Source organism: Heterocephalus glaber, unplaced genomic scaffold (assembly GCF_053883595.1).
Source record: "Heterocephalus glaber isolate CG9 unplaced genomic scaffold, H.glaber_assembly_v1.0 deba00001509, whole genome shotgun sequence".
In the NCBI taxonomy this organism is placed as follows: Eukaryota; Metazoa; Chordata; class Mammalia; order Rodentia; family Bathyergidae; genus Heterocephalus; species Heterocephalus glaber.
In genome coordinates, this window is record NW_028258325.1 from 5917735 (window position 1) to 5945528 (window position 27794).

Consider the following 27794-nt stretch of genomic DNA (forward strand, 5'->3'; position numbering starts at 1 on the left):
GCTAACTTGCCCTGGGAAGTGAAATGATGGCCTTGGGCAAAGCCACTGTTACATCTGCTGTGCCCCAATCAATCCAGTGCACAAGGAAAAATATTCAAGGAGGGTTCCTGTAATTCAACAGGAAAGCCCCTTTCATTGTCTTAGAGATATGTGTTCTGTCTGCTCCAGGCGCTGCGAGTACAGGAAAGAACATCCACCTATTTTTTATTCATTGACTTATTGTGGAGCACACGGTACATTTTTAATGTAATTATCGTGGTGTTAGAGACTAACACCGAGGAGTGAAGTGGCTGTTCGCCTGTTCTCCCATTCCGGTGGCAGATGACAGAAAATACATAAGCCAAAGTATAAACAAGGAAATCATGCAGGAGACAAGTGTTGCAAAGACAAGGAAGGAACAGGCAGGCCGGGGATTTAGCTCAGTGGTTTCTCCACCTGCTGTTCAAGCACAAGGACCCAAGTTCGATCCCCAGTCCCAACAACAACAAAAAAGACAAGGAAGCAGGTGAAGGGACACCTGAGGCTGTTTTGCAGACAGGTCTGAGCAGGTGCCTCTGCTTAGATGATGAAATCAGAGAAGTCAGAGGAGAGAGAGAGCGTGTCACGTGGGTTCCTGGGGAAGGAGAGCGCTGACAGAGGGAGGAGCAGGTGCTAAGGCCCTGAGGTAGGGACAAGGGGGAAGTAAGGCCAGGAGGGGATGGTGGAGATGGAGGAGAACCAGGTCTCATGGGCTCTTGCATTGGGTTAAGAACATTGCTTTCAGCATGGCCAATCTTTTCACCACTTTGTCGAGGTTTGGTTGACATAAACAGAACTTTTCGTGTTTACCGTGTGTATGTCAGAGAGCTTGGGGACGAGTGTACACCTGTGGAACCATCACCTCCATCAAGGCCACGAGCACACCCATAACCTCCCGAGGTTTCCTCCCACTCCAGCGGCTTCAAACGTTCAATACGCCCAGTGGCGATCACTGATGCCAGAGAGATTCACCCCCGTGGCTGAATGATCATTGTTCTATAAAGTGAGAGGTCCAGGTCCAGGTGAACCTAACGGGCTTCACAGGTGAGGACCGGGATCACAGGGTGACTTAATGTGTCACGTAGTTATTTTATTCTGCATTTGCAATAATGGAAAGCGAGAGAGTTTTAGACTTGAATGTCTAGCAACGGAGTCTCGATTCTGCTACGTACTAAAGGCAGGACCGTAGCAATTGCTCAGCCAGTGTTCATGAAACAAACGGACTGAGGACTGCAAGCGTCTTCATCTGGAAAAGCGAGGGGATGATTACTTATGCTTCATGGGGATTTATATGTGGAATAAATAACGCACTTCAAAGCTTTGTTGATGCGCACGTTAAGTTGTTATTACTATCATTTACTGAAAAATGAGAGGGCAAATGGAGATTTACCCTCCTGATGACGTACACAGCTATTCTCAAATGCTATTTAAAGTTTCCTGCCGGTCAAACAAGAACACCTGAACGATGGTCCTTCAAAGTCTTTCCGATTGAGTGTAAGCAGTTTTCCCGGTGGAGGCGGTGGCGTGCGCGCCATCTGGTGGCCCGCGGTGTAATCGGCACTTGCTTTGCAGGCTTGGGACAGACCTCGCAACTTCCCGCAGTTAGCGCTTTGGCAGAGGCGATGTTGTGAGGTGAGCATAGCGTGGCCAGAGAACGTGAGGGGCCTTGGTTTGATTATCACTTCCACACCTTATTAGGGAGAAACTATGAAGAAGTTAACTTCGCAGTGTTGCCTGCAGTGACAGCCAGGGTTCTTGGAGCAGAAAGTTTTAAGAGACCCGTGTGGTCTGTTGAATACGTTTCTACCAGGCTGCAAGAGCTAGCTGTTAAATTTCCAAGAATTCGGTATCCTGGTAGTTAATAGCCATGAATTGTGTAAATATATGCTTATTATATCAAAGCAAGGCAAGACATGCTTGGATACATGGCTTCCTGCTGTACTGTGGTCCGTGCTGTCCAGGGTGTGTGGCACCCTTGTTCCCCTGGTGGAAATACTGCACACCGGAAGCTCTTCCCAGCTCATGACAAGCGTGCAGGCAGCTTGAAACCTGGCACACTGGGAGTATGGGCTCCTGATGACACCACGGGAATGGGCAAACTCAACAAGCCAGAGTTTGACTTATTGTTTTATTAGTTTTTGACTAAGAAAGTAATAGAAAAAATGCTAATAAAGCAGATTAAATTTAAAAGTGTGTGACGCCGGTAGCCATTACCTCGTGAAAAGCAGAAAACTGAGGAAAATAGACTTCTAGTCCTGTATTTGAAAACTATAATTCAGCTCAGCTAAGAGGGTGTCTGTGCTATTATTTCTGTTGGAGCTGCAGTCTGGCTACAGATACAGGAGTCTGCCAAAGCATTAATCAAAAGCATTGTGTCAGAATCAATAGGCCCTGTGCAATTATGAAAAAGAGCATTGCATCTTTCCCTATTATTTTAAAATTGTGCGCTATGTCTCCTTTTATCAGTAAAATATATAATAATCTATATACCTCTGCTTTTGAATCCTTTTTGCTTAAGAGATCCAGGTGTTCAACTATACCATTGCTTGTGATCGTGTATTATTGCAAGTACCCATGAGCTGAGAAGACTTGATACCAATGGCTTGATCCTTCTGAGCTTTCTGCACCCTCGTGTCATTTAAAAGGGTTGGAAAAGGAGATATGTAGGATGCAAGGATTTGTCTCTTAATGGAAGGCACAGTGACACAGTAGACTGGTCATACATAGGCTCTTTGACATCATTCAAGTTTGACATCATCTGTCACGTACTGAGTTGGCTTGGACAAGTTGCTTAAATGTTCTGGGTTTTAGTTTCCACATCTGTAAAATGCAGATGATGAAATCTAGTTCCTTGGATTACTAGGTTTAAATAAAATAATATTTATTTTTCACTTTGCTTCCGTCCAATTTGTGCTAAATGTATGTAACACCTTTTGCCTATGAAATGCAATCCATCAAATCAACACTTTCAGAAATAGGCCATCACCATAATGTTCTGTAATTAGAGAAATAGACTTTAGACAAAATTAGATAAAACTTGGCCTCCATCACGAGATTTATTGTGTCCACGAGTTTTATGACATACAAAAGTGAACCATTAAGATTTCATGTCCTGTTGATTAATTATGGAAGAGTCCAAAGAACCAACTTACAATCCAAGTGGCTAATAATGTATTTTTGGCAAGGGCTGTTTGAGAAATGTCTCCAAGTCTATTGAAATGCTCAGAAATTAATTGCAGCAATAAATTACTGAAACCATTATCTGGGATACAGCAGGGAGGGATTAAATTCAGCAAAGCCAAGAATGTAGGAGGAACCTATCTTACCTAATGGCTCCTCACGTAAGGGCAGAAGGTCCACATGTGGTCCCACAGATTTGGGTTGTGGTTAGGGAGGGATGTGGGAAGGAAACATTTTTTCCCAAATGAGCCTGGGGAGGTGGCTGTCCGCTGCCCGGGGTGTGTCAGGGGAAGGTGACAAGGCGCATGTGGACTAAGGCTGAAGGAGGGGAAGGCCAGGCCAGTGGGCTGCATGGATTTGTGTGTTTGAATCCTAGCCATGGATGCACAAGGTGCTGGCGACCACTGAGTTCTACCATTGAGGCCCAGTGCAGGAAGATGATTTGCCTGAGTTTAGAAATAGAGACAGAAACAGGAGCAGAAACAACCCAGGCCTCTTGACTTTCCCTTCCAAGGCTCCATGTAACGGAAATAGGACTGAGGTCACCACGTCTTCCCCGCTACTGCTCTGTCAGGCAGAGAAGCGATGTTCATCTACTACACCATGAAAACCACCTGATTGTAGAATGAGTGTTACAAATATTTACCATGCATTCTCCATGTGTCCAGCATGGAGCCTGTGTTTTCTGTAGGGAAAACAATGATTCATCAACTGTGGTCTCTGTGACTGAGGCTGCCCGTTTATTTTTATAAATTCATCTATAGTAGATTTATTCTCTAGGCTAAAAAACAAAGTGCACAGAGCACGAGATAGTTTCCTTCTGCAGAAGGAGTCAGGGGAAGGTTCCAGAAGTTTCCAGCTGGGGAGAGAGGTGGCAGGTGAGAGCAGAGTGCAGAGCTGGGAATGGTTAGTCTGGCTCCACGAGCCTTTGAGGGGCATCCAGCATGGGACCATAAGTGCGGAAGCATCCCTCATCTGGTGCTGTGCCCTCCTTCTTTTAGACAGCAAGACTCAATCGTAGGAGGTTATTTTGCTTGTCCTAGGTCTCCTATTTGGGAAGCAGTAAAGCTGGAATTTAAACTCAGGGCTACTCATCCCCCAGTCCAGCATCCAAGCAGCCACATTCTAGTTGCTTCTGAGACTTAGAAATGCTGCTTGCTGTCCTCTGAGGTCATTGCTCACAGCTCAGTTCCATGTCCCTTTCCCTGTGAGGCCCTCCTGGGAGACTCGTAGAAGGAAGTGTGTGCTTCTCGAGTTCCCTGGACACTTAGCATAGAGCTCACCCAGGGTGGGCTTCTGAGGGTCAAAGGGCCCATGGGACTGGGCACAGGGCCCATGTTGCAAACATGTTAGGTTCCCTCTCAGAACCTCGTTTTCTGGTTGGGGAAATGGTACCTGCTCTGAGACTCAGTATTTACTGGACATGGAGGAAGGCAGCTGTGGTGTGAGCATGTAGTAGATGCTCAGTATTATTGGCTGCATTATGAAGGAGTCAGATACATTTTACCTTTAGCCATGCCCGTTTTTTTCTACCTTTGAAATCCCTTTTCCCACCTTTCCGTGGGAATCCTGATGGGGGCACTGATTTTAGGGTCCCTGGATACTGAATTGTGTGGGTGCTGAAGTCCCTTATATAAAATGGCATAAGATTTGCATGCAGCTGATTCACATCCTTCTGTGTACTTTAAATTATTTCTAGATTAACGATAAGACCTAGGAGAATTTGAAAGCCATGCAAATAGTGGTTTTACTGTATTGCTTAGGGATGTGCCTCAATACAGACACAGCTGCTTCTGAGGATTTTTGGCTGGTGTGGGTTGAACCTACCCATGTAGAACCCAGAGATACAGAGGGCTGGCTGTACAAGCCACTTTGAAAATACCATTTAATGTTCGCACTCGTAGCCTTTTCTTCATATTGCTGTCTGGGGTATGGAATTAGAAAACATAAACAAGGGGGAGAGAGGGCAAGCTTGTCATTCTCCTCTGGACTTGTGGGAAGAGCATGCTGGGCGGAAGATGTTTATGCCCACAAGGCTCCTGCATGCGTGAAGTTCACGCACTGAGGAACATTTGCCCAAATGGTGCATGTAGCTGTATGTTGTAGCCACCGTTCTGAATAGCCAACTCAAGGGATCAGCCTAGGTGCCCAACAATGGAAGAATGCACGAAGAAAAAGCATTATTACCTAATAGAATATTATTCAGCCATAAAGAAGGACTAAATCCTATTACTTGAAGCAAAATGGGCAGAACTGGAGGCCATTATGTTAAGTGAAATAAGCCAGACACTAAAAGACAAATAAATCACGTTCTCTCTCATATGTGGAAACTGCCTTAGTAAGTTGACGTGAATGTAGAACCATGATTACTAGAGTTTGGGAAGAGAACAGGGAAGGTGAATAACAGGAGGGTGGATTTGATCATTGGGTGCTGTATGGACGTGTTGAAATACCACACCGAATCCCATTAATATGCACAGTTGGTAACTACAAATCAAACAAATTTAAAAAGGAAATATATATAACTGCCAGGGAACTACTCAGAGTGGAAGATGTTTTGTGACTCTGTAGGATATTTGTTTGCATCTGTGTCCATTTTCTGAAGTGTTCTAAGGAGCCTGGGCCCCAGAATGTGATCCCGGAGATAGGAGGCTCCCTAGACACTGAAGTCCCCAGTGCCCTGCGCCTTACCCCGCTCTGGGAGACCCATGGTTCTCTGGCAAGTTGGGCACCAAGGGGATCTGTGGACTTCTGCTTAACTCAGGGCCCCTTTTCAGTTTAATGCCCCCAGAGGCCCTCTGGTGTTTAATGAAGAAACCACAGAGAGGCGGAGCTGTCCCTTTGCTGAGCTGGAACGCCCTCTGGGGCTGTGAAAGGCGGGAGGAGGCTCCGCTCCGGACAGTGGCCCAGTCCTCGTGCCAGGGCTCTGGGGCAAATGGGGCTGGATGGCAGGAGTCCTGCGGTCGTCAAGGAGACAGCCCCTCGTCCTACTGGCGGGCAGTCCGGACTAGCAGGTGCAGAGGCCAGAGCTAGGGGAGCAGTCGCGGGGCTGCTTGGGGCCCCCCCTGCTTTCAGCCCTGCTCCTAGGAAACCCTCAGTGCAGAGCGGGCAGGGATGGCTGATTCCGGGAGCATTCCCAACTTTACAAAGGAAACAAGAGGGCTTCTACTACGCGTGTGCATGAAGCGACCTGGAAATGGTGTTATGGGAAGGGGAATATTTTGCCTACGTAAAAATAGTTTTTGCATCTTGGAATTCTATTTGGAAACTGAGTCTTCACTGGGGAACTATGTCTTGGGAGATACGAATTCTCTTAGGGTTCTTTTATTGCAGATTTTGTTTGTAATTCTCCTATTTTGTGGCTGTTTTATGTTTCTCTACTGGAAAATGTATTTGCTGTGTCAAACAGTTATCAGATGCCTTGCCTTTTCTTTGAGGCTTAGAACTTTTCCTGTGCAGCCATGGGACAGATATTGCTCAATAAGCTCATGAGTGATTTAATGTTGTTTGTGACACTAACTTTGTTCCAAATATTACGTCGATGTCTGTGTTGCTTTTAGAGCTGTGGGCTGTGGTTTCAATGAACTTAAATCGCCAATGGTAAGGGAGCATTTTAAAGTTTTTTCTAATCAACCCTGACCTAAGACTTGCTATTGTGGTAGAATGTTTTGCATTGCCATATTTTGCCACTAGGGGGCAGTGTCACCAATCCATTCACATTTCACCCACTACTAAACTGCGGTTGGTTGGGAAGAACAGGAGGAGCAGGCACAGTGAGCGCATGAGCTTGGCCCTGGCCACCTGCAGGATTGTCACCTGCGAGCCACTTCCCTTACTGACCTTTTGCTGTAAAGCAAGGGGGCTGAGCCAGATTAACTCCAAACTCATCTGTGACTCTAATTTTTTCGGCACCCAAATTCCTGTAAAAGCAAGTGAGTATGAGGCTCATTTGATGGCATTGTGTGGAATTCTGTTTTGCTTCTTTTCAACCAAGCTCCTGTTTCTGGGTATATGTGTTCAGTCACCCGGGCATAATTCTCTTTTTCTTTTCTTGGGTAGTTTATTGTATTTCCTGATAAACTCATTCCCACATATAATATGCTTGTCACTTCAAAGGAAATTGGTTAGAGTTTGTGCTTGGTTCACCTTTAGGGCAGAGAGAAATGCATCTTAGCCTCTTTTGTTGCCGGCTTTGCTTTTTCTAGCAAGGTAAGCCTTGTTGTGTTTGAAAATTACAGCCATCCTCCTCTGAAAATGTGATGAGTTCTTCTGTAATTGTGGTTCATGCTAGTCGTTCATCACAAACAACTTATACTGTAAATACTCTGCCTCCAAGTAAACTTTTTAACCATTTTTAGAAATAAAATAAACCAGATCAAACTTCAAGGAAGACAAATTCTTGAAATCTGATAGTTTCCAGATAATGTCGGAATATGATTGAAAGAAAAATGACATGAGATGTACATTACCATAAATCTATAACTGCTCAACTTGATGAAAAATATTGCCATAAAATTCTTCCTTTACAGAACCAACTGAGACATTTTTATTCTGTGACATTTTGTGGGAATGAATAAATTATCTGAGAATGTGTTTGTATCAAAACTATAGAATTTTGTAATAAACACATTAATCAACCAAGCATTTTCCAGCAAGATGCCTGATCCTAAAAATGGGAGAATTCCTATTAATTTCTGCCCTCCAGGCTTCCCTCTTGTATGGGATTATTGGGGTTCCAGGTAGTAATATCAAACCATCAATTACAAAGTGTAGGAAAGAAAGATGTAAAGAAAATGACCCTGAAGAAGCCTGCCACGCCATCGACTCCCTACCCCACCTAGCCTCAACTTCCTTTCTTGGAGGCCCTCTGTGTGGTTTTTATACTGGGGTCTGCTTTAAAAAATGATTTTAGTTTTGTTGCCATGATGTCAGCTGATATCCCCCATTAAATAGACAGCATGGATGCGATCCTGGGAGATGTAGCCTTGTCCATTTCCCTGAGGAATTGGTTTTCTTTTTTATTATGAGAAATTATTATTACATAAAGGATCTCAATTCCCTTTTTGCTTAGACTGCTAGGAATCTCAGAGGCAAACTAGCAGTTTGATTTTAATAGAATGTAGTCATGTGTGATTGAGAATCCTAAATTTGATCTTAATCTTCATATCAGGTCATCCATCTACATTTTCCCTAGCATTTTCATTTCGTTCTATTTTACTGTTCAAGGTTTTATTAACTACCACAATTGTTAGGTGGGTAGTCAGTCATCAGCGATCCTGTGGGACAAAGGGGGGAGGATAGTATGCGTTGCCAGTTAAGTGAAAATCAAAGATGTCAATGTACACTGCATTTATAATCATGTTGTAGGTCTCAGACCTGCAACGATTGCATAGAACAGGAGGACATCTAAGGCTACACATCGCGCACCTTTCTGCTGGTACCAGACCACCTGGGCCTCCAACTCCACCAGAAGCCAAACCAAATTCCCAGCTGCCGCAGCTGACAGTCCAAGGACATGGGGAGGGGAAATGTTCCCTACAGACCCTCCAGCCTTGGGGTGGGACCTGGTTTAAATTAGGAACTCCTCTTTCGTAAGTTTCCTACATGATTAAACCTCCAGGAAACACTGACCAACTAGAAAGAACAGAAAGACATCTTGCAATTCCAAAGTAACTTAGGAATCAAACAGTGATGAGGATCACAATTATCCCAGCTCCCTGAACACAGGAGTAACTTGTGTGCATAAAAAGGTGTCCAGAGTCGCAGCAGGTGCAGATGCTGGTTGCAGCATTGTGGGCCTCTCTCTCTCTCTCTCTCTCTCTCTCTCTCTCTCTCTCTCACAATGAAGTCTACATAATCTACTTCTGCATGGCCACCTCCAGGTCTTGACTGAACTCCATGCAGGGCACAGAGGACAGAGGATCAAGGAAGTGAGGGGCGGGTTCCTCTCTGAGTCAGGACTAGGCTTCCTGGTGAGGAGACATCTTTGTGAACGGAGGCAAAGCGGAGGTAAAAATATCATTAAAGAGATAAACAGGAATACTGACATGCGGGTTGATGGCTGAAGAAGAAGCTTTGGCAGCCAAGGAAACGAGGGCAGAGGCACACAGAGAATCCTGAGAAAAGACAGCAGACCCAGGCCCTGTCTCCTCTGCCATTCCCCGGGGGGACTCAGTCCTCCATGAAAAGCCCAGAAACTCACTATCAGGACATGCGCATATGAACAGGTCTTCTCTGGTCCCTTTCTGGCTGGAGAGGAGTGGAAATGCTCTCCATAGCTCACCCAGTCCCTCCCAGCCTGGAAATGCAGCAGACAAAGGTGCCCAGCTCCTAGCAGGCGCGGTGTGCATGAGTCAGGACAAGGTGGTGGGGATGGCAGCCCCGATGTCCACGCCAGGTCGGGGTTAGGATGGGGTCGAGGGGGATGGACAGGGTGAGCTGCGGAGGCTGCGGGCGGGTGCCAGCCAGGACAGGCCAGGCCAGGCCAGGAGGATCCTCCACACCTCTGTAGGAGCCTCCATCCTTGGGCAGCGCAGCTCAAGCGAGGCGTCCTCAGCCCCGCCTGCCCCACCTGCTCAGGTCGGAGCCTCAGGGAAGTCAGGTGCCTGCTGAGTGTGGCATAGCGAGGGGTGGCAGAGCCTAGGATTCCGCTGCTGTCCTCACTCTGTCCACTGCCTTGCCTGCTCTGACCGCCTTCTCCTCCCCCCTGGGACCCTCTCTGCTTCACTGCTGCCCAGCCTCTCCTTTCTGGCTGGGTCCTCCCACGGGGAGGCTCCTGCAGGGAGTCACCTGCTCGCTCCCTTGGCTCCAGGAAGGCCCCCCTGGGCCTCCACCGAGCACAGGGCTCCTCTGGCGGTCTTGTCTCCGGGTGGCTCTTGGCAACCATCCTCTCCTCCTTTGGGGCCTTGGCTGTCAGCATGGTTTCTGTTCCTCCCCACACCTCACCCGAGTGCCACCTGTGTCTGGGTGGGACCCGAAGGGTTGCTAAAAAGTAAGAAGGTGTCTTCAGCCAGACACTACAATAAAGTATGCAGCACACAGTGAGCTCACTCTGTTCCACTGATTGGGAGGCATAAGTCAGGCAGCGGTCATCTTTTCTAATCGGAATCACAGGAGACAGGGGTGAGGGAAGACAGACCCTATTACGCATCCAATCCAATCAGGTTTCTTGGTCCTTCACTTGGGCTTCGAGTACTTGTGGAATTCATTGTTTCCTTTTCAGCTTGGGCCTGTACTTCCATCCTCAAAATGAGTTATTTGGCCAAAAGCTTTAAGGCCCATTTTCATATTAATTAATCTACATTTTAAAATTAGATTTCTTCTTGTGACTTTTCTGACTGTAGGTCTACGGAAACAACATGGTGATATATTTAATGCAATCCATGTGTTTCAGAAAGTTTCCTTTTCATATGCACAGCACAATATATGAATTTTCATAATGTTTTTGTCAATAAGGAAAAGCAATGAAAAAGGCATAAGGCAGACCTGACTTGAAAATTAATTATGTCCTGAAGGGACGTTCAGTAGACCACCTCATGTAAGATAGTCTGAGACCACAAAGTAAAACAAAAACTTTTGGGATTAAGGTAGACGTTCTCATCCTGATAGTTCAGACTGTTGTGATGTGACTTTACCTTTAGCATGTTGGCTTCTGATGTCCTTGGAAATGGGCTTGTCCACCTGGGGAAGACAAAGTGGTACCATTACCTCTGCAGTTGTGACTGATGCTAGCCACACTGCATGGTCGGTTCCCAGGGATAGCATGGAAGTGCCTGGCCTCGTGGTTCGTGGGGACTGCTGTGTACTGGGCTGGCAGTCGGCAATATGTGTGACATATTCTTTTTTTTTTTTTTTTTTCCGCCCACACTCTTTCTTTAGGATTGCTATTTTATTGTTGCCCTTTCTGTTACATGGGATATACACATCAGGTGTTAAAAGGGACAATACATTCTACAACTGAGCACCACTTTCTGTAACTGAACAGGCAAAGAAATTACACTGAACATCAGCATCTGGCAGTGTTTTTTTGGAAAAAAAAAGTGACTAAAATGGGTTTAAATTGATTTAAAAAAAGTTATATAGGTTTTGTTTGCTGTCTTAATTTTGGTTGTATTTTTTGATGTTAACACATTTTGTATAATTGTATCGTATAGCTGTATTGAATCATGTAGTATCAAATATTAGATGTGATTTAATAGTGTTAATCAATTTATGTGTGACATATTCTGCCCCCAGAGAAGGAGGTGCTGCCAGGGGGAATGTGGCACAAAAACACTCAGGTTGGACATCCAGTCCTGTCTCCTACCTGTGTGCAACTTTCAAAAGTTTCGTGTATTTATGAGTTAGTGTATTACGAGCTCCATCTTCATAATGGGGAAAATAATCAATTTATGCCACTGGGTTACTATGAAGATCGACACACAGCATCAGGTAGAGGGTGGCAGTCAAGCAGATGACAGGATGGCCTTGTGGGAAAGCTGTGATTTGGCTGGGATTCTGCCTCCATCCTGTATTGGCGATGACAAAGTGGCAGACCACCACTCAACCCCTGAGCCTCAGTTTCCTCACCTGTGACACAGAGGTTACAAAAGTACTGCTTCCTTCTGAGGATGGGAGGGCAACGTGAGACCCAACATGCCCTGTGCTTGGAGCACAAATGCCGCTGATATGGCTGACTGCATCATTATCAGTGTTATTAGAGACATCAGTGAACTGCTACAGACTACACAACTAGGAGCCAGCAGGGTGTGGAAGGAAGCTGAAGCTGTCACCGAGGCCCCTGTTTTCTGAGAGCCTTAAGCCTTGGTCACTACCACGGTCTCCTCTCCCTCCCTCTCCCCCTCTCTCTTTGCTGTATAATTTAAAAACTTTTAATTTTCATTAGTGCACGTCTATAGTGCACAGCGATTATATTCACCCATGGAGGTGGTCCAAGTGCGTAACACATCTCAGTTATTTTAACTTCTCCTTTCCCTCCCCTTCCTTCTTCCTGCCTCCCTTTCTGGGTCCCCTTCCCATTTGCAAAAGATCTATCTCCTTGTTTCCCATTATCTGTCTTTTATTTTGCCCTTTGTTTATTTGTGCTTGGGGTTTCTCCTATAGGAGAAGCCATGTGATATCTGAGCGGTACTTCCCCGAACACCGTGGTCTCAGGGAGCTGAGGCCTGCTGGTTCTGGTCCTGCCTGCGTGGGACACCTTGTCCTGCTCCAGTCTGGGCAGGATGCAGCGCTGGCTGGATTTCAGTCCAGCTCTGCTCCTATTCTGTGCACTGTCACCCTCCAGTCCCTTCAAGGTCACCTGTGAGGATGGAGACACTTCGGGGCTCTGTGCCTCTTCCCATTGGACCCTTGGCTTCCGGTGTCACCATGTGCTTGTCCCTCGGTGTTCCTGCCTGGCCCCGCTGCTAGCCTGCTCATGGGTGGGGTGGGCTTTGTGGTCTCCACCAGACCTGGGTCCTGCACGCCTAGGCCCTGGCATGGGGCTTCCTCGGGCTCCTGCTGCCCCCCACCCCCGCAGCCAAATTCTGCCTCGGGTCTTCGGGGGATCTGCTGCATGAGCTTTTTGGTGTCTCCACCCTTGTGACCTCTTTCTTTTTGTGTTCTGCCCAAGGGCTTCTCCCGTTTTCTTTCATATGTATGTTTGTCAGTGCTGACTGTACCTGCACCGGTGTGACCATGAGGACCATGAGGGAACCAAGAGGAGCCACCTGGGATATTCAGGAGGACTCAGACCTGCGCACGGGACAAGTGGCACAGGGCTGCAGGCTCAGTGCTGTGGGGAGGTGGGGCTGGGTCATTCTTTGCCCTGAGGAAGGCTGTCCTGGGTGGAGTCCTCATTCAGCAGCACTCCCGTCTTCCACCCACTAGAGGTCAGTAGCACTCCCCGGGTTGTAGCAGCCAACAATGTCTCCACTCTGCCACTGGTCCCTAGCAGCAAGACCTCCTCGTTGAGAACCACTGATTCCTGCGTGATGCGTAACAGGTGTGCAAGTCAGGTGTGCTTGCTTGCTTCCTTCCCTGCAGCTGCTCGTTGGGCTCCGCGGTGCAGCCTGGTGCCTCTGTGCCCACCCCACCCTAGCACTTCCGGTCCCACCGAGACGGCCATGTGAGTCACCACCTCCTCCATCAGACTGTGGGCCCTGGCTCATCCCTCACTACTGTTGAGCGCAGTACTTGATAGCAGTAAGCGCTCAATAATAGAGAAGAAGTTTAGGGCAAGGCTGTAACGGGCACTGAAGATCCATTTCACTGATAGTTTAATCTAAATATAAATGTACAGAACTAATAAGAATCAATCCCTGCAAATGAGGTTGTAATGAAAAAGATAATCTGCTTCCCATAAAAACTTGATTATTCACACATTGATTATCAAAGTAAAACTCTACCCGAATTGAGGCCAGGACCTTGTTTAACTTGTAAGGCAGCTTTGCTCCTGGCCAATATTTTGCTTATGCCTCTCCTGCCCTGTTTCTCACTTGACTTCACTTGACTTAAATGTGTTGAGATTGCAGCTCCGCTTGCAAGTGATCCAGCCACAAGAAGACATTTTGCTTTAATGGAAAGCTACAAACATAATAGGAAGCAGGAATGCAAAGTACTAAGAATGGAGGCTCAATTCTGCCATAGTTGCTTTTAGAAAATCAAACGACGATTATTTTTCCTGAAAAAATTGAATGCATGGACACTTATCTATCTGTAAAAGGAAACTATGAGTGTTTTCTAGATAAAGGAAAGCTGGCTTCTCAGCTGTGACCATTGACTGCTTTGTAACTGTATTCTTTTCCCCTGAGCATGCATCGTGCCTGGAAATGCTCTCCCTGATCTGCAGCCCCCTGCTTGGTGTCCCCAGTTGCAGCTCTTGGTAGAAAATAGTGGGAGCAAAGCAAGGGAATTTTGCGGGCCAGACTGAAAAATGTCCCGTGGGGACAGACATGGGGCTGGGGAGAGAGGCAGTCCCTCCTCCTATTAAACAGCCCTGTACTTTCCATGATTGAGTTCAAATGATCGACAGTTTGTTCATCTTCATCCATTTAACAAGAATCTATTGAGAACCACTTCCGTAGAAGCACTGAGCCAGATGCTGGGGCTAAAATATTCCCTGTCCTCGTAGAGATGGCATCTCATGACTGCTTGGGTGTGTGCTGTGCTCTCCATGTGTTATTAGAACAGTTGTGAGATTTTATAATAAACAACAAAAGCTCAGAGAGGGTGCTAACTGGCCTAAAGACACAGAGTTTGTAGAGTTGCAGCTGTTGATGAGGGATTGCTAATGTTCACCCTGCAAGGTTATTCAAGGATTAAGTGTCATTCCTTTATAGTCCAACCGCTGCTGAGAAAGGCTTCCCTTGACCTTCCTGATTCTGCTTTAGCTACTTTTCAAAGCATGTCTCCCTTGCTTTGTTGTCATCTGTTATTTACTCATTTCTTACGGGGCTCCTCCCATCAGCGTGCAAGTTTCAGTAGAGCAGGGGGTTGGTTGTTCATTGATTTGACTCCTGGGTCCCTAACTGTGTCGGATCCTGGCAGACCTCCAGGATACAGCTTGTGAGTGGTTTATGGGAGGCCTGGCTTAGTGCTGTGTGGAGAGGCGGTGGGGTGTTTCATCGCTCCTCTTGCACTCTCAGTCCTGTTGGATATCTTCTGTGTCCAGGGCATTGTGTGGTAAAGTTTGTACTTTCGTTTCCTTCTGTGCAATGGTTGGAACAACGCCCCCAGGCTCATGTTAGAGTCTAATCGCAGATGTACCTGGGCTCCACCAAATGTGAGGCCTGGCCCCATACCCTGGAGTGGGCTTATTCTAAAGGGGAACCTTGGCCCCTCCAATGTTCCTTTCCTTCCTACCGCATTGCCAGAAACCCGGCCCCAGTTGCTATGGGCACCTTGATCTTATACTTTCCGGCCTCCAGGACTGAGAAACAACTTCTGTCTATCCTAAACCACCCAGTCTTCGATATTCTCTCATAGCAGCACAAAACAAAGACATTGTCAATACTGATAGAAGCCCTCAAGTTAAGTAACAGTTTGAACCCAGAGTACACAGGGGCCGTGTGAGTTCTCAAAGCATGTTCACACTCAGTGCTGATTGTACTCACTGGATGCAGACTCAGAAGGATTTAACAGTGAAAGCTTCTCCTTTATAAGAAAAATTAGGCCTTTCTTCATTAATTAAATTAAATGTTACCATGTATTTTGTTAGAAATATAAAGTGATCTACATGTTTAGGGCATTTTCAATTATAAGATATTTTCATAATATTAACTGTTGTAGTTTTTTTTTTTTTTGGCAGTACTGGAGATTGAATCTAAAGCCTTGTGTTTTGGACTAAGTTATATCCTCAGCCAAAACAAATTTTTTTTGGACAAGGTCTCACTGAGTTGCCCAGGCAGGGCTCAAACTTGGCGATCTTCCTGCCTCAGCCTCCCAGAGTACTGGGATTACAGGTGTGGTAACCCCATGCTCAGCTCAAGTGGTCTTTGGAAGTCAGCTTGGCAGGGACTTTCATTTCTATTTTGTGGACAAGGTCACAGAGGCTCAGGGAGGTTGTGTGACTTATTACCACCCAGTTAGCCATTGGCAACGCTGGGCTGAGGATCTGGGCAAAGTCATGTAATATTATCATAAAGATGTGAGTTCAAATCCTAGCTCTGAAGAAGGCAATGAGCATTAGATGAGATGCACATGAAAGTCCTTTGCCTGACCTGGCTTACTGTACATTGTTAGCAGATGTAATTCTCCTTCCTCCCAGCCCCCTGGACCAGGAGCATCCCAGCATCGTGTGGCTCGGCTCCGTAAACCTCACCGAGTTGCACCTGGGTGTGACCTGTGAGATGCACTCACTTCCTCCAGCTGTAGCCACGTGTTCTGGGTTCTCCCTGTAGGAGGCGTTGAGGGCTTGATGTGCCATGGAGAGGGGCCATCCACTGCACCCTTGAAATAGCGAGTATCTGTGCAAAGCGAAGAGGATTTGAGTCACAGCTCCTGTGGAGTCAGCAATACATGGACAATCTGGACATGCCCACCTGAGAAATTCTACCAGTCCTCCAGGGTTTGGGCCACGCCGCACCTGTAAGACATCTTCCTAGACCCTACTCACCTACACTGAACCCCCAGGTCTTTTCTGTACCCTGCACTTGACAGATTCTGCCATGTTTCTCTGTCAGTCTGCTTCTGCCACTCGAACGAGGCCTTCCTGGCACTGTAGGTTATCTTTGCTTGTCCTTATGTCCCCTGATCAGCCAAAATGGTAACTGGCACAGACTAGATGCATTTTAGCAACTGAACAATGGATCCTATCTTTATTTACAAGATCATTCTCTCCAGAGAAGTTTCTGTGGATTCATTTCCATGGGCCAGGCCCTCGGAAGTCATGCACGCCTCGCTTCCTCTTTGCTTTTACAGTGCTGTTTTGTCTGAGGTTTAGAGATCTGCTGAAGCTGCCCTGTGTGCTCCAAGTAGAAAAATCCAAAAGTGAGTGCAAAGCTAGTTCTTCCCCACTCCTAGAAAGTATGGCTTTGTTGCTGTACCCCGGAACTACACATGGTCTGACTGTCCGCAGAATGAATCATACATGCTAAGAACTCCCTCCCACTCCCCTGCCGCTCAAACTGCAGCTTAATGCTTGCTATGTGGCCACCCACTCTCTGCTGTGCTCCTAGGCTAGCAAATTGCCTATGACCCAGGGAGAGTACCATCATGATAATGACAGCTACGGGTATGGAGCCCACATGTATGATTCATGCCATCTCCACAAGGACTCTCTGGGGGAGGCTTATTATTACAAACCCTATTTTCAGATGGAGATAGGAGTCCTAGAGACTTACTCAAGCCATCTGGATACTAAGCCATGGAGGCAGGATTTCAGCCTAGGGTGGTTTAATTCAGAATCTGTACCCTTAATTGCTATGCACTATTGCAGGAGGGACGTGCACCTGCAGATGTTATGCCCAGCCCCGCACGTTACCTGCATATTCAGATTCCTTTATGGGCCTGGCTGGCAAAATTTTCACCGATGGCCACCCATCTATCACCTGAAGCTCGGGGTCTTCATAGTCGTCATCACTGGGGAATTTTGCTGTGTCTAGGACTGCAGTCATGTTCTTTTCCTAAGTAGGTGGATACATCTTGGTAAGTCACAGGAAGGGGCAACGTGGACCAAGCCTACAGACTGAAGTGTTGGCTGGGGGAGTGACATAGATGCATTAACAGAAATTTGAAGACTTAAGAGTCTGGGGTCTCAGAAGTTGAATTCTTGTGATAGTGAGAATTCTAAAGATGTCCCCCTAATTTTTCCCTCTCTGATTATTCAATCAAATCCCTATTTAGTTTCTACTAAAAGGGTCAGTGAGTATGCAGTTAAGGTTGTTAGCAGCCGACTTTAAAATAAAGGGATAGTCCTGGATTATTTGGGTGAGCTCAAGGTAGTTACACAAGCTCTGAAAAGCAGAGCAAACCTATTTGCTGAAGAGATGATCTTATATATAGGAAATCCCAATGAATCCACAAGAATTATTAGAACTTAGAATTAATACAAGATTCAGCAAGGGATCAGAATAAATGACCAATCTCCCACAAAATTTATTTGTATATATTGGTCATAACAATTTGTATTTCCAGTAATACTTTGTAAATAAAAATTAAGGAAATAATGATATTAGGATAGCATCAAAAAATAAAGAACCTAAGAATAAATTTAACTAAAGTTGTGTAAGAGTGTACACTAACAATTGCAAACACATTGCGGAAAGTAGTTTCCAAAGACCTTGGGAAGTGGAAAGACACTCAGTGTTTATGGACTGAGGACTTACTATTGTTAAGATAGGCACACTTTGCAAACCAAGGCACAGATTCAACACAATTCATGTCAGAATTCCAAATGCTCTTTTCCTCTTCCTCCTCTCCCTCTTCTCCTTTGGCAGAAATAGACAAGCCAATCAAAAATTCCTATGAAAATGAGCTGTCTCTCTCCACCATATTCATGTATATGGATGACAAGAAGGAAGCCATCTGCAATCCCAGGGATGGTCCTCACGGACCCTTGGTTGTGGCCTTCAGTTTCCAGGAGTCTGAGAAAACAAAGGCTTATTGTTTCAGCCACCCACACTATGGGTTTTTGCTATGGCAGCGCAAGCTGACTGACATAGGTATGTATGTATCAAAGGCTCTGGCTGAAGCCTGGGCGGCAGCCCAAAGGAGATATCCTTGCATGAAACTGGCATCAGAGCATATATGGTATATGGACCCATGCTGGGGGCCTGGAGCTGGCCATGTGCTCAGTGTAAGCAGCAGCAGGACCCTCAACCATGCCTTCCCTCAGCCCTCCTGCAGAGCCACAAAGAGATCTTCTATTCGCTCCAGGCCTCAGAAAGCTCAGCTTTTCCCTGATGTTAGTCTTGATTTGAGCTTGAAAGAGAAATCCAAGTGCCGAGATGGGGTTGAGTCCATAAACGCTGAAGTTTGGAAAGATCTAAGGGGTGTCCCGTGATGCCAAGGACGAAGACGAGATAAAGGCGTCACTTTCCATGGACATTCCCCAACTTGGGTCTTTAAGTGAGGAACTTTTATCTTCCTTTTACAAATTTAGAAACTAGTTTTGGTGACTTCCCAAGCCACACAGGTGTCACGCATGTCACAGGGGTCATGGGTGAGCAAAACTAGGTCTTTACACCAAATCCATCCTGCAACCCCATGTCAGAAACCCTTGTCCTACAAGGGGGTGGGGTGTGAATGTAAATATTTTGTTCTATTTTATTGGAGAGAGAGAGAGAGAGAGAGAGAGAGAGAGAGAGGAAAGGAGAGAGAAGAAGGGAGAGAGGAAGGGTGATGGGGAGGGAGAGAGATATTTTAAAAATAAGTTACATCTATCTATCAATCAATCACCTATTTATCTATCAATCAATCATCTATCTATCTATCAATCAATCATCCATCTATCTATCTACCTACCTATTAGTTATTATCTATTTTCGGGCAGCCTCAGGGATTCCTTACTACAGGCTAATATTCACTACCTATAACCCTCCTAATTAAAAAATATTGTGTATGTCTGTGTTCTGGTATGAGAGTCCACAGCTTTAATTAGATTTTTAAAGAGGTACTTCAGCTAGAAACAAGCCAGGGACTTCATAGGCAGGTTCTGTCTGTCTGTGTGCATTGTCTGTCTGTCTGACTGTTTGTCTACCTGTCTACCTACCCATCGTCTTCTGACCTGTCATATATAGATATGTTATTTAAATTATACACATATATAACTTAATACAATTACTTATAATATTAGGTATTTGAATTCAGGTTAGAAATTTTAATCTCTTTCATTACTTGTTAAAATTCTTTGTGAATATTTCAAGTGACTTTATAAAATGGAATATCCTACCATATTCAACTATTTCTGTATTGTTGCATATTTAGCACAGTCCCAATGTGCTGCTGTATTATTACCAAATATCAGTGAGTGTGTTTAAATCAGTCTGAAATTTAGGTTAGTTTCTTATTTTAAATTCCGACCATGCAATTACTGGGGCAAAAAGGGGATATTTTTATATTGCTTTGTTAATATTGCAAAATTGTCTTCCAGCAAATTTACCTCAATCTAAAATTCCACCTTAGTGTCATGAAGTGCCTCCTCCTATTGCACTTGCTAGCTCTTGTGTTGTTAGTTTTACCTTTTCATCCTTCATGCTGACCTTGTGGATTACTTTTTATCTTCATTTTATAGCTGAGGAATTGGAATATGATGTTTTACTGAAGAATTAAAATACAGTTTTTCTTGCCAGCAAAATATGCCATTTGGAAAAAAAAAAAACCTTTGGATTTTTTTTTTTTTTTTTTCGGTACCAGGGATTGAACTCGGGTCCTTCCACTTGCGAGGCAGGTGGCGGAACCGCTGAGCTAAATCCCCAGCCCTAAGTATGCCATTTGGAACATTAAAAGCAAAAGAACAAAAAACCCAATTCATCAAAAGACTTGAAAAAAGCTCCTTCATTTGCAAGCTTTGAAGACGGACAGAACAGCTCAGGGGAGCGCGGACTCACGCAGTGCGGTAGAGGCTCCTCAAAGGTCCGGTACTGGTACTGACCTGGAAAGGAAACAGCAAATGTTACCGCATCCCCGCAGCAGGCAGCTCAACATGTGGGAAAGACCAGGCCTTCGTTTTTCCCCAGAAATCTTGTGTTCCTTTCGCTTATCTTCCTTGACTGTAATTTTTCAGAACTGAAGTCCACATTTCCCTGTTTCCCATCCTACCTGTTGTTTTGCAAAATAATGGACTGGGAAAGGAGGCAAGAAAATCAAACTCAACTCAGATGGTGAAATGGAAAGAGCAGGCTGGTGCTTCCATGGCAGCTGAGATTTTCCCAGAAAGAGACGTGGTGTGGGACCCCCTCCACCTCTGCACCCAGAGTCATGGCTTGTTCATGTTGTGCACACGGAACTCTACCCATGCACCTCACGGGTTATAAGTACTTTGAGAGCAGGGTTCCTGTCTGTTCATCCATCCACATCCCAGGTCCAGGCACAACTCCCAGTATTGAGTAGTTGAGATGTGTTCTTGACCGGTCTTGATCGAGTGAATATCGTCCAGTTGCAGTTTTGGTTTCCAACTCTCAACTCCCTCATTTGAACTGATCTTGTGAAAGACTGCCTGAGGTTATGCATCCCTCTTAGTATTCAGTTTTAAATTTTACTTTAGTTTATACAAAACCAGCACAACTACTCCAGTGGCTGCTTGCTGTTTTGATTACTTATAGACCTAATTTTGTGCTATCGATCTTCATCAAAGAGCATTAAGTGCAGAAAATATTCTTATTACCTTCTCTTTATTAGCACACAGGTGAGAAATTTCTGTAGGAAATGATACTTTCCTTCTTCAGACGCTAAGCACTTCAGGACAGATTTCTGGACCATGCCTGGCGATGGTTGAGGACCATGGCATGGTCCTCTTCTATATCTTGCTCTAGCTTCATTAGAACTTTTTTCCTTTTACGATGAATTCCTGACCACCCCTAGAATAGAGGTGTGGATTTTGTCCACATCCCCATGTCTTTTGTAGGGGTCATTGTTGAGATCACGGCTCACTGGAAACACACTTCTCTGGCATTTGCCCAGGACTAGTGCATGGGGAAGTGCTGAATAGCCCGAGTGAATTACCTTGAAATAATGAGCCAGGAGGGGTGAAATCCATCTGCAGTCCTCCCTCCTGGGGATAGGACCAGTCACCAGCACTACCCAGGGCACCCAGCACCACTGAGGTTCCTGGCAGAGGGAACAGAAGTTTTTCAGCCTTTTAGAGGGGTGGCTCCTACTTTCTCCTAACTGGAGATCACATCACCAGTTAAGGACCAGCTGGCCCGGAGGAACAAAGGGGCACAGAATTACTGGGGCTTCTCTCTGGCCCTTCTCATCCAGGAAGCAGCTCCCCTGTCTAACTCGGAGTTCAATATAATTTCATCGTGGGAAACCAACCTCCTTGAGTGTGGCCATTCTACCAACGTCCCTCCAGGGCACCATGGTGGTCTTTTCTCTCACCGAGGGCCAGATGTCCCCGCCTGGATCTCTAAATGCCTTTCTGTCCTTTCTTGTCTCCTTGTGTCCATCCTACCTGGGCTGCCTGCCCTTCCGACCTCCCCTTTGCTCCTCAAATGCAATGCCCAGTGTCCTTCGAGGCTCCCCTTCTGGACTGATTCAGGCCACATTAATCCCACTGAATGGGCAAGGGCTTTATTTCCTGTTCACGCACCATGACACTTAAAAATAGGCAGCATCTGGTGGCTTCTTTGTTGCGTATACACTGTCTTTCTTTGGGGAAGGATTTGTCTCATCTCTCTATTTCCCAGACTACCTATCTGTGTTATCCTCAGGGCAGAGTGTGGCTATATAATTTTAGGCATAATTTGAACACTGCACATCTGTTCATGCCCACAACATCTGGCCCAGATCCCCAGAGCCCAACACAATCTGTGCCTGCCTTGGTGTCCACCTTGCTCCTCCAGGTTTCTTTTGAAAAGATTCTGTTTCAACCAGGCCCTGCCCCTCAGGCTTCCGTGTCTGTTTCTGCATTGTCTCTTTTTAGCAAGAATCCTAGGGGATGAGTTTAGCCGGAGTCTTCCACCTCCAGGTGTGATCCCCATCCCTGTCTAGCCAGGTCGTTACCGCACACCACCCCACACCAGGTGACGCCCACTTTCACCAGAATCACCGTTCATCCCCAGCTGTTCCTCTTAGTAATCGGCCATCCTCTGACTCCAACACTGTCTTGGCTATCAGTTCCCACTTTTCCTTGTCGTATTCAGAGTTGAGCTCAATCTCCTTTCTCTACTGCAGATGCCCACTGGAGTGGTCCCTGTACCTTTCTCCATGGTCCTGAATGAAGTCAGCCTTTCTCTGTAACAATGTCCAGAAGTTTTCTCTTTAACACTTCCTCCCCTCTGAATTCTGGCTCTTTTTAAGTCTCTGCAGCACACCATGCACTCTGTCTCCAAGACTTAGCACACGCTGTCCATCTTTCCAGAATGCTGTTTCCTTAGCTCTTCCATTCTCTTCCATTCTGACCCTCAGGTCACAGCTGGAACATCACCCTCAGTGTGCCTCCCCTGAGCCAACCTCGGCTATAATCCAAGAGCACCTTTTCATCCTGGTCCCTCACACCAAGAGTGCCTTGTCTTGCAGTGTGCTCAGCAGACCCCCTCTCCTTTCCCATGGGTGCCTGGCAAGGGGACACTTCCCAGCTCCTCCCACATGGGCTGGGCATGGCATGTGTGGTGGCTGCTGGGACATGCCCAGTGTGGTGAACCCCATCCCTGCTGGCTGGCTGAACCCTGCATATTTTTGTTTTGGCTCAGAGAATGCCTGGTCAGACAGAATCCTTTTGGATAATAGAAGCCATTGGGTAAAGGCGGATGTTTGGAAATAGACCTCCTTCAACCCATCCACGCTAGATGGTGGTGGGAGCAAGAAATCTTCATTGTATTCCACCCCTAACATACATTCATTATATGTAGCTATTAGATGTTAGTCCTAACTAATTAATAAATGCTTTCAAGTTTCTCTATAGCATTTAGGAACAAAGACAATCAATACATTATATAGTTACAGACTCCGGTGTCTACCTTCCCAAGCCCATGGCAAGATTTCAGATTTGTGACCACTTCTGTAACCGAGTAGTGCAGAGAAAGGGACATGGTACGTGCACAATAAGTGAAGAGCCAGCTGTCAGAGAGCATATGGTACAGTGGAAGAACCCCAGAAATGGGAGCCAGCAGCAGAATTTCAAGTAGATCCTGGTCTCCTCTACTATTGCATGAACTTGACCTTGACTGAACCCTCCTCTTGCTGGCCCCAGAGCACCACCTAACGGCCCACCCACACCTGTCCAGGTCTTTGGCTCTTCCTGGAACTGAAGCTGGTGCTATAGTTTGGATCATGAATGTTACCCAAAGGTGCATGTGTGAAAGGCTTGGTCACTATTCTACTACTAGAAGGTGGAGGAACCTTTAGGAGGTGGGACTTAGTGGAAAGAAGTTGGGTCATTGGTGGTGTACCCTGAAGGGGATATTGAGACCCTAGACCCTTCCTGTCTCTCTTTTCCTGCTTCCATGAGGTGAGCAGCTTTGACTTACCACACCTGCCCCACCATGATGATTCAGCCTCTCCACAGAACCCAAAAGCAATGCAGCCAGCCATGGACTGAAACCTCTGATCTGTGAGCCCAAAGAATCCTTTCCTCCTTTTATGGTTATCCCAGGTATTTTGTCATAGTGCTGGAAAATCTGACGAAGACAGTCAGTTTGTGAAAAGGAAACTGAAAAGGAAATTGTTCTGTAGCTCTTCTCATCACCTCCTGGAAGAGTTCTAGCTGTGCTGGGGATCTATTGAGAGTCACTTGTCACCCACAGGTACCAAACAGCTCCATGGAACAATTGGCTCTGTGTGTCCCTCGAGGAAACCTGTTCCTTCAAGGTTAACAGGCCTTTGCCAGTTGTTCAGAGAGAAGTGAAGATGAGTACATGTGGTGTACAGGCTGTGTGTGTGGGGGGTGTGGACAGGCTGCAGGCAGTTGCCCACCCTGTGGGCACCAACTTGGATACCTGTTCTCATGCCCAGAGGGGCAGAGCCAAGGAAGGCAAAGGCACATGGCCAATGCCCAGCACAGTGAGATTCCTAGATCATGGCCACAAGGTTCATCTGAGTTCATTAAAAAATAAAAGGAAAGGCAATAAAACCTGGGCCCTGGTATAAATGCCTGGAATCTGCTTTTTCCACAAGTCTGTGGTGATATTCATTCATCCAGAACTTTGAGAACCAGAGACCTAAGAGCTGCCACCCTCTGCCAATGGCAGGTGGGCCGTGCAAGTTAGACCTGGAGACTCTTGGGTTCTTCTCATTTGTACACACTTCTGTGAGCTCAGTCTCGGAGTCGCAAGGCCGGTGACACTGTCCACGACTTTACTTGGTACCTTCACACGGGCACCCCAGCTGGCTGAGCCCTAAGTGCAGTTGCCATGGGGTATTCGCTTCCAAGGAAGTCACAGGCTGACAGGTTTTCCAGCAGGTCCCTTGATGAGAATGTGGTTATCTGGAGAGAAGAGAAGTTCAAGCTAGAAGCCTGCAGAGCTTAGAGCTGTCTTTCCATAGGAAACGAAGTCAGCATATTTCCCAAGGCAGACAGGTTTCTGAAGCAACACCAGCATCCTCTTCCGTTTCAGTGAGCAGAGAAGAATTGGATGCTGGTGAAGAAGTATGAGGATGCTGAGGTTGACCCCAATTCCAGGCTGCCAGCTGGATTTCCTCTTCAGTGTGCAGTGCAATTTGAGGCACCAGTGATTCTCATCTGCAATCTAAGGACTCCACAGAAAGCGGGGTCCCCCTGGAATCCATTCTCCTCTTCTCGGGCACTTGATATTGCCTGGATCGTGTCAGCATGGCTGTTGGTGGGGCCGTAAGTCCATGCTTTGGTCAAGAGGATCGAGGCAGAAAATCCATTCATAACTTCCAGAAAACTTTCTGAAGTGGTTATGCATCTTTTCCTTTTCCACCTTTCCCTTTTCCATCCCGCTGTGTGGAACACTAATGTCTCTGTTTTAGGCTGTAGGGTGGTGGCCAGTACCAGGGAGGGAGGCCAGCCAGGAGCAGTGCTGCCCATGGGCGTTGGGCATCTTGCTTTGGGGCTTGCCTTCCACAAGGGAGGGAACAGCTCCACCCTGGTTCAGCCCCATGGAGGCCATGCTTTGCCTGTAACACAGCAGAGCTACAGATCAAAGGTTCTGGGGGCTGAGGGTGTGGCTCAGTGATGTGAAAGGGAGGGCAGAGGCAAGGGAAAGGCAACACATATCTCATAGAGGCCAAATGTGAAGTTCTGGGTTCAAATCCTGATGTGTCACTTTATGACCATGTGGCAAATCTCAAGACTCACAAGCCTTGGATAACTGAACAGGTTTAATGACATTAATCCCAAATAGCAGTTGAAAAGTTCTAGTCAGTGGCTCCTAGGTGGAAAATCAATTCAGTTTCCAGAGAGTGTCTCCCAGGCTCAGTGCTCACAAACAAGAAGCTTGGCTGTTTGTCTTTTCGAGTTCAACTTAACGACCACCTCTTTCTGACTCAAACGAATTCTTCAGCACTGCCTCCCGCTCTACAATAAGAAGCTTTTCACTATTTAGCTCTCAGATTTCAGCAAAATCTGTGGCTTTTGCAGCATCCTCCTGCTGATTCACAAGGGTTCATGGAGCTGTGTCCCTTCCAGCTTTGAAGCCCAGGGATTCAGCAGCCCATCCTCTGGGAGAATCTTCATTTAGCCATGAAAGACTTTAATCTCAGCACCCGGAGGTGGAGGCAGCAGGATAGCATGTCTGAATTCAGCCTGAGAAACTTAGTGTCTTAGCAAGACTCTCTCTCAAAATGAAAAAAAAAATTAAAGGCTGTCATATAGCTCAGTGTGGAGGCCCTGGTTTAAATCCCCAGTATCAAGAAGGAAAAAAAAAAAGTGAAAGACAGACCAGAGTTGGTTGGCACACAACCCCACGTGCATTGTAGTGGATCTGAGTTCTGTTAGACTGATTTCATTCCAACCTGTTTACCTTCCCTTGCAGTCAGTTTACCTTATCTATACAGTAAGTTTAATAAAATCAGAACTTTACAACTAAGTTAAACAGGGAGGTAACATGCCTGGCACCTGCTAGAGACTCGGTGTATGCTAGTTTCTTAGACAGACAGACAGACAGACAGACAGATGATAGATAGTGCTTTCTGGGTATTTCAGTTTTATTTGCTGAACCAAAGTCCCCTGACCTGAGATTATAATTCTAAGCTGATTATAATTCTGAGCTGATAATTCTAAGTCACAAATAGCTACAGGGGAAACAGTCACTTGGAGTTGGGAGAAGCGTTATGCACTCACTAGTTGGCCCTTGGAATTCATGTTCCTTTCTCTAGACCCTAATTCCTTCTCCTGTAAATCACAATAGGATCACCTCGACCTTGCTGAGTCCTTGAGAGCTTACATTTTCCTTTTTTAAAAAAATATATGCGCCCAAAGCTGGCTGTCGTATCTGCCACTTTAGGGACCCACCACAAATGGGCCGAGGGAGTGGATGAGGGTGAGGATGTTGAGTGGCCAGGGAGCTGTCCACACCCACTCCCCACTCCCCAGCTGCTCAGGACCTGAATGAGGTGCCCGGGGCCCTGAGGTCCAGACCATGGACAGCAGCTTCCTGGTCTTGACAGCTCTCAAGATCATTCTAGAACTACCTGAATTGGATCTGTTTTGTGAAAAACAAGGCTCCTTGTCCTCACAATATACCTTCCGAGGCATAAACCCAGGGGTGGGTATGAGGATAACCATCATTACTGCTAGGATTCTAATGTACACTGACTTTTGAAGACAGTCTTCGACCCTTGGGTTTGTAATCCTGGGAAGATGTAAAACCCTGACCTGTGCTTACAAGAACTTGGTGAGCACCTTGTCCCAGAAGTTGGATGTCTTGGGGACTATCTTGCAACTTCTAGAAACAGCCAGCAGGGGTCACTGAACACTCACATATTCTTTTCCTGCCTGTCCTCCCTTCGTTACTAAAATCCTTATCAATTTTTCTTTCAACAAAACAAAACAAAACAAAACTGAACCTTTAAGACTCTTTTCCTTAGAAAACTAGAAAAAAAATCAAATGTTCTAGGATAAAATGAAATTTCTTATCTCTTTAATCGAATCAGCCAATATCTGTCTTTATCAAGTATTTTATTACATGTGGTGACTTCAGACAGAAGGGCCTAAGGAAGGCCAGCTTCTTTAATTTCATCCTTTATTCAGTGGAAGGAGAAACACCTCTGAGTTTATGTTATGGAAAAAGGTAGCAGTGTTCTCTTGACAGGACCCTCTGAGAAGGTACTGATGTTGATAGATTGTGGGAGTCTGAATATGTATCTGTCTTTTCCAGGCCTGGCACTTTTTTTTTTTAGAATTTAGTTTTTGATAGATTGTTTTTAATATACAAAAATACATGTTGCTCTGGAAAAATCATAAGGCACAGATATGCAATAAAGAAGAGAATAAAAATCTCACTGTACCAAGACAACCACCAGAAATACCCTATTGTAGCCAGGCTTCACAC

At 46.0% G+C, this 27794-nt stretch overlaps 1 protein-coding gene across 3 annotated transcripts in view; it reads right to left on the reverse strand.

Moving 5' to 3' along the window:
* The window catches only part of Clnk (cytokine dependent hematopoietic cell linker), a 206855-nt gene that overhangs the window by 41512 nt on the left and 137549 nt on the right, over positions 1-27794 (reverse strand). For all 3 annotated transcript variants that reach the window (XM_087187366.1, XM_021260284.2, XM_087187367.1), the window contains 4 exons: positions 20226-20269; positions 17159-17300; positions 16036-16142; positions 10833-10878 (listed from right to left, as the gene is read on the reverse strand). In XM_087187366.1, coding sequence (XP_087043492.1) covers positions 10833-10878; positions 16036-16142; positions 17159-17300; positions 20226-20269 — 339 coding nt within the window. The remainder of the gene's footprint in view (positions 1-10832; positions 10879-16035; positions 16143-17158; positions 17301-20225; positions 20270-27794) is intronic.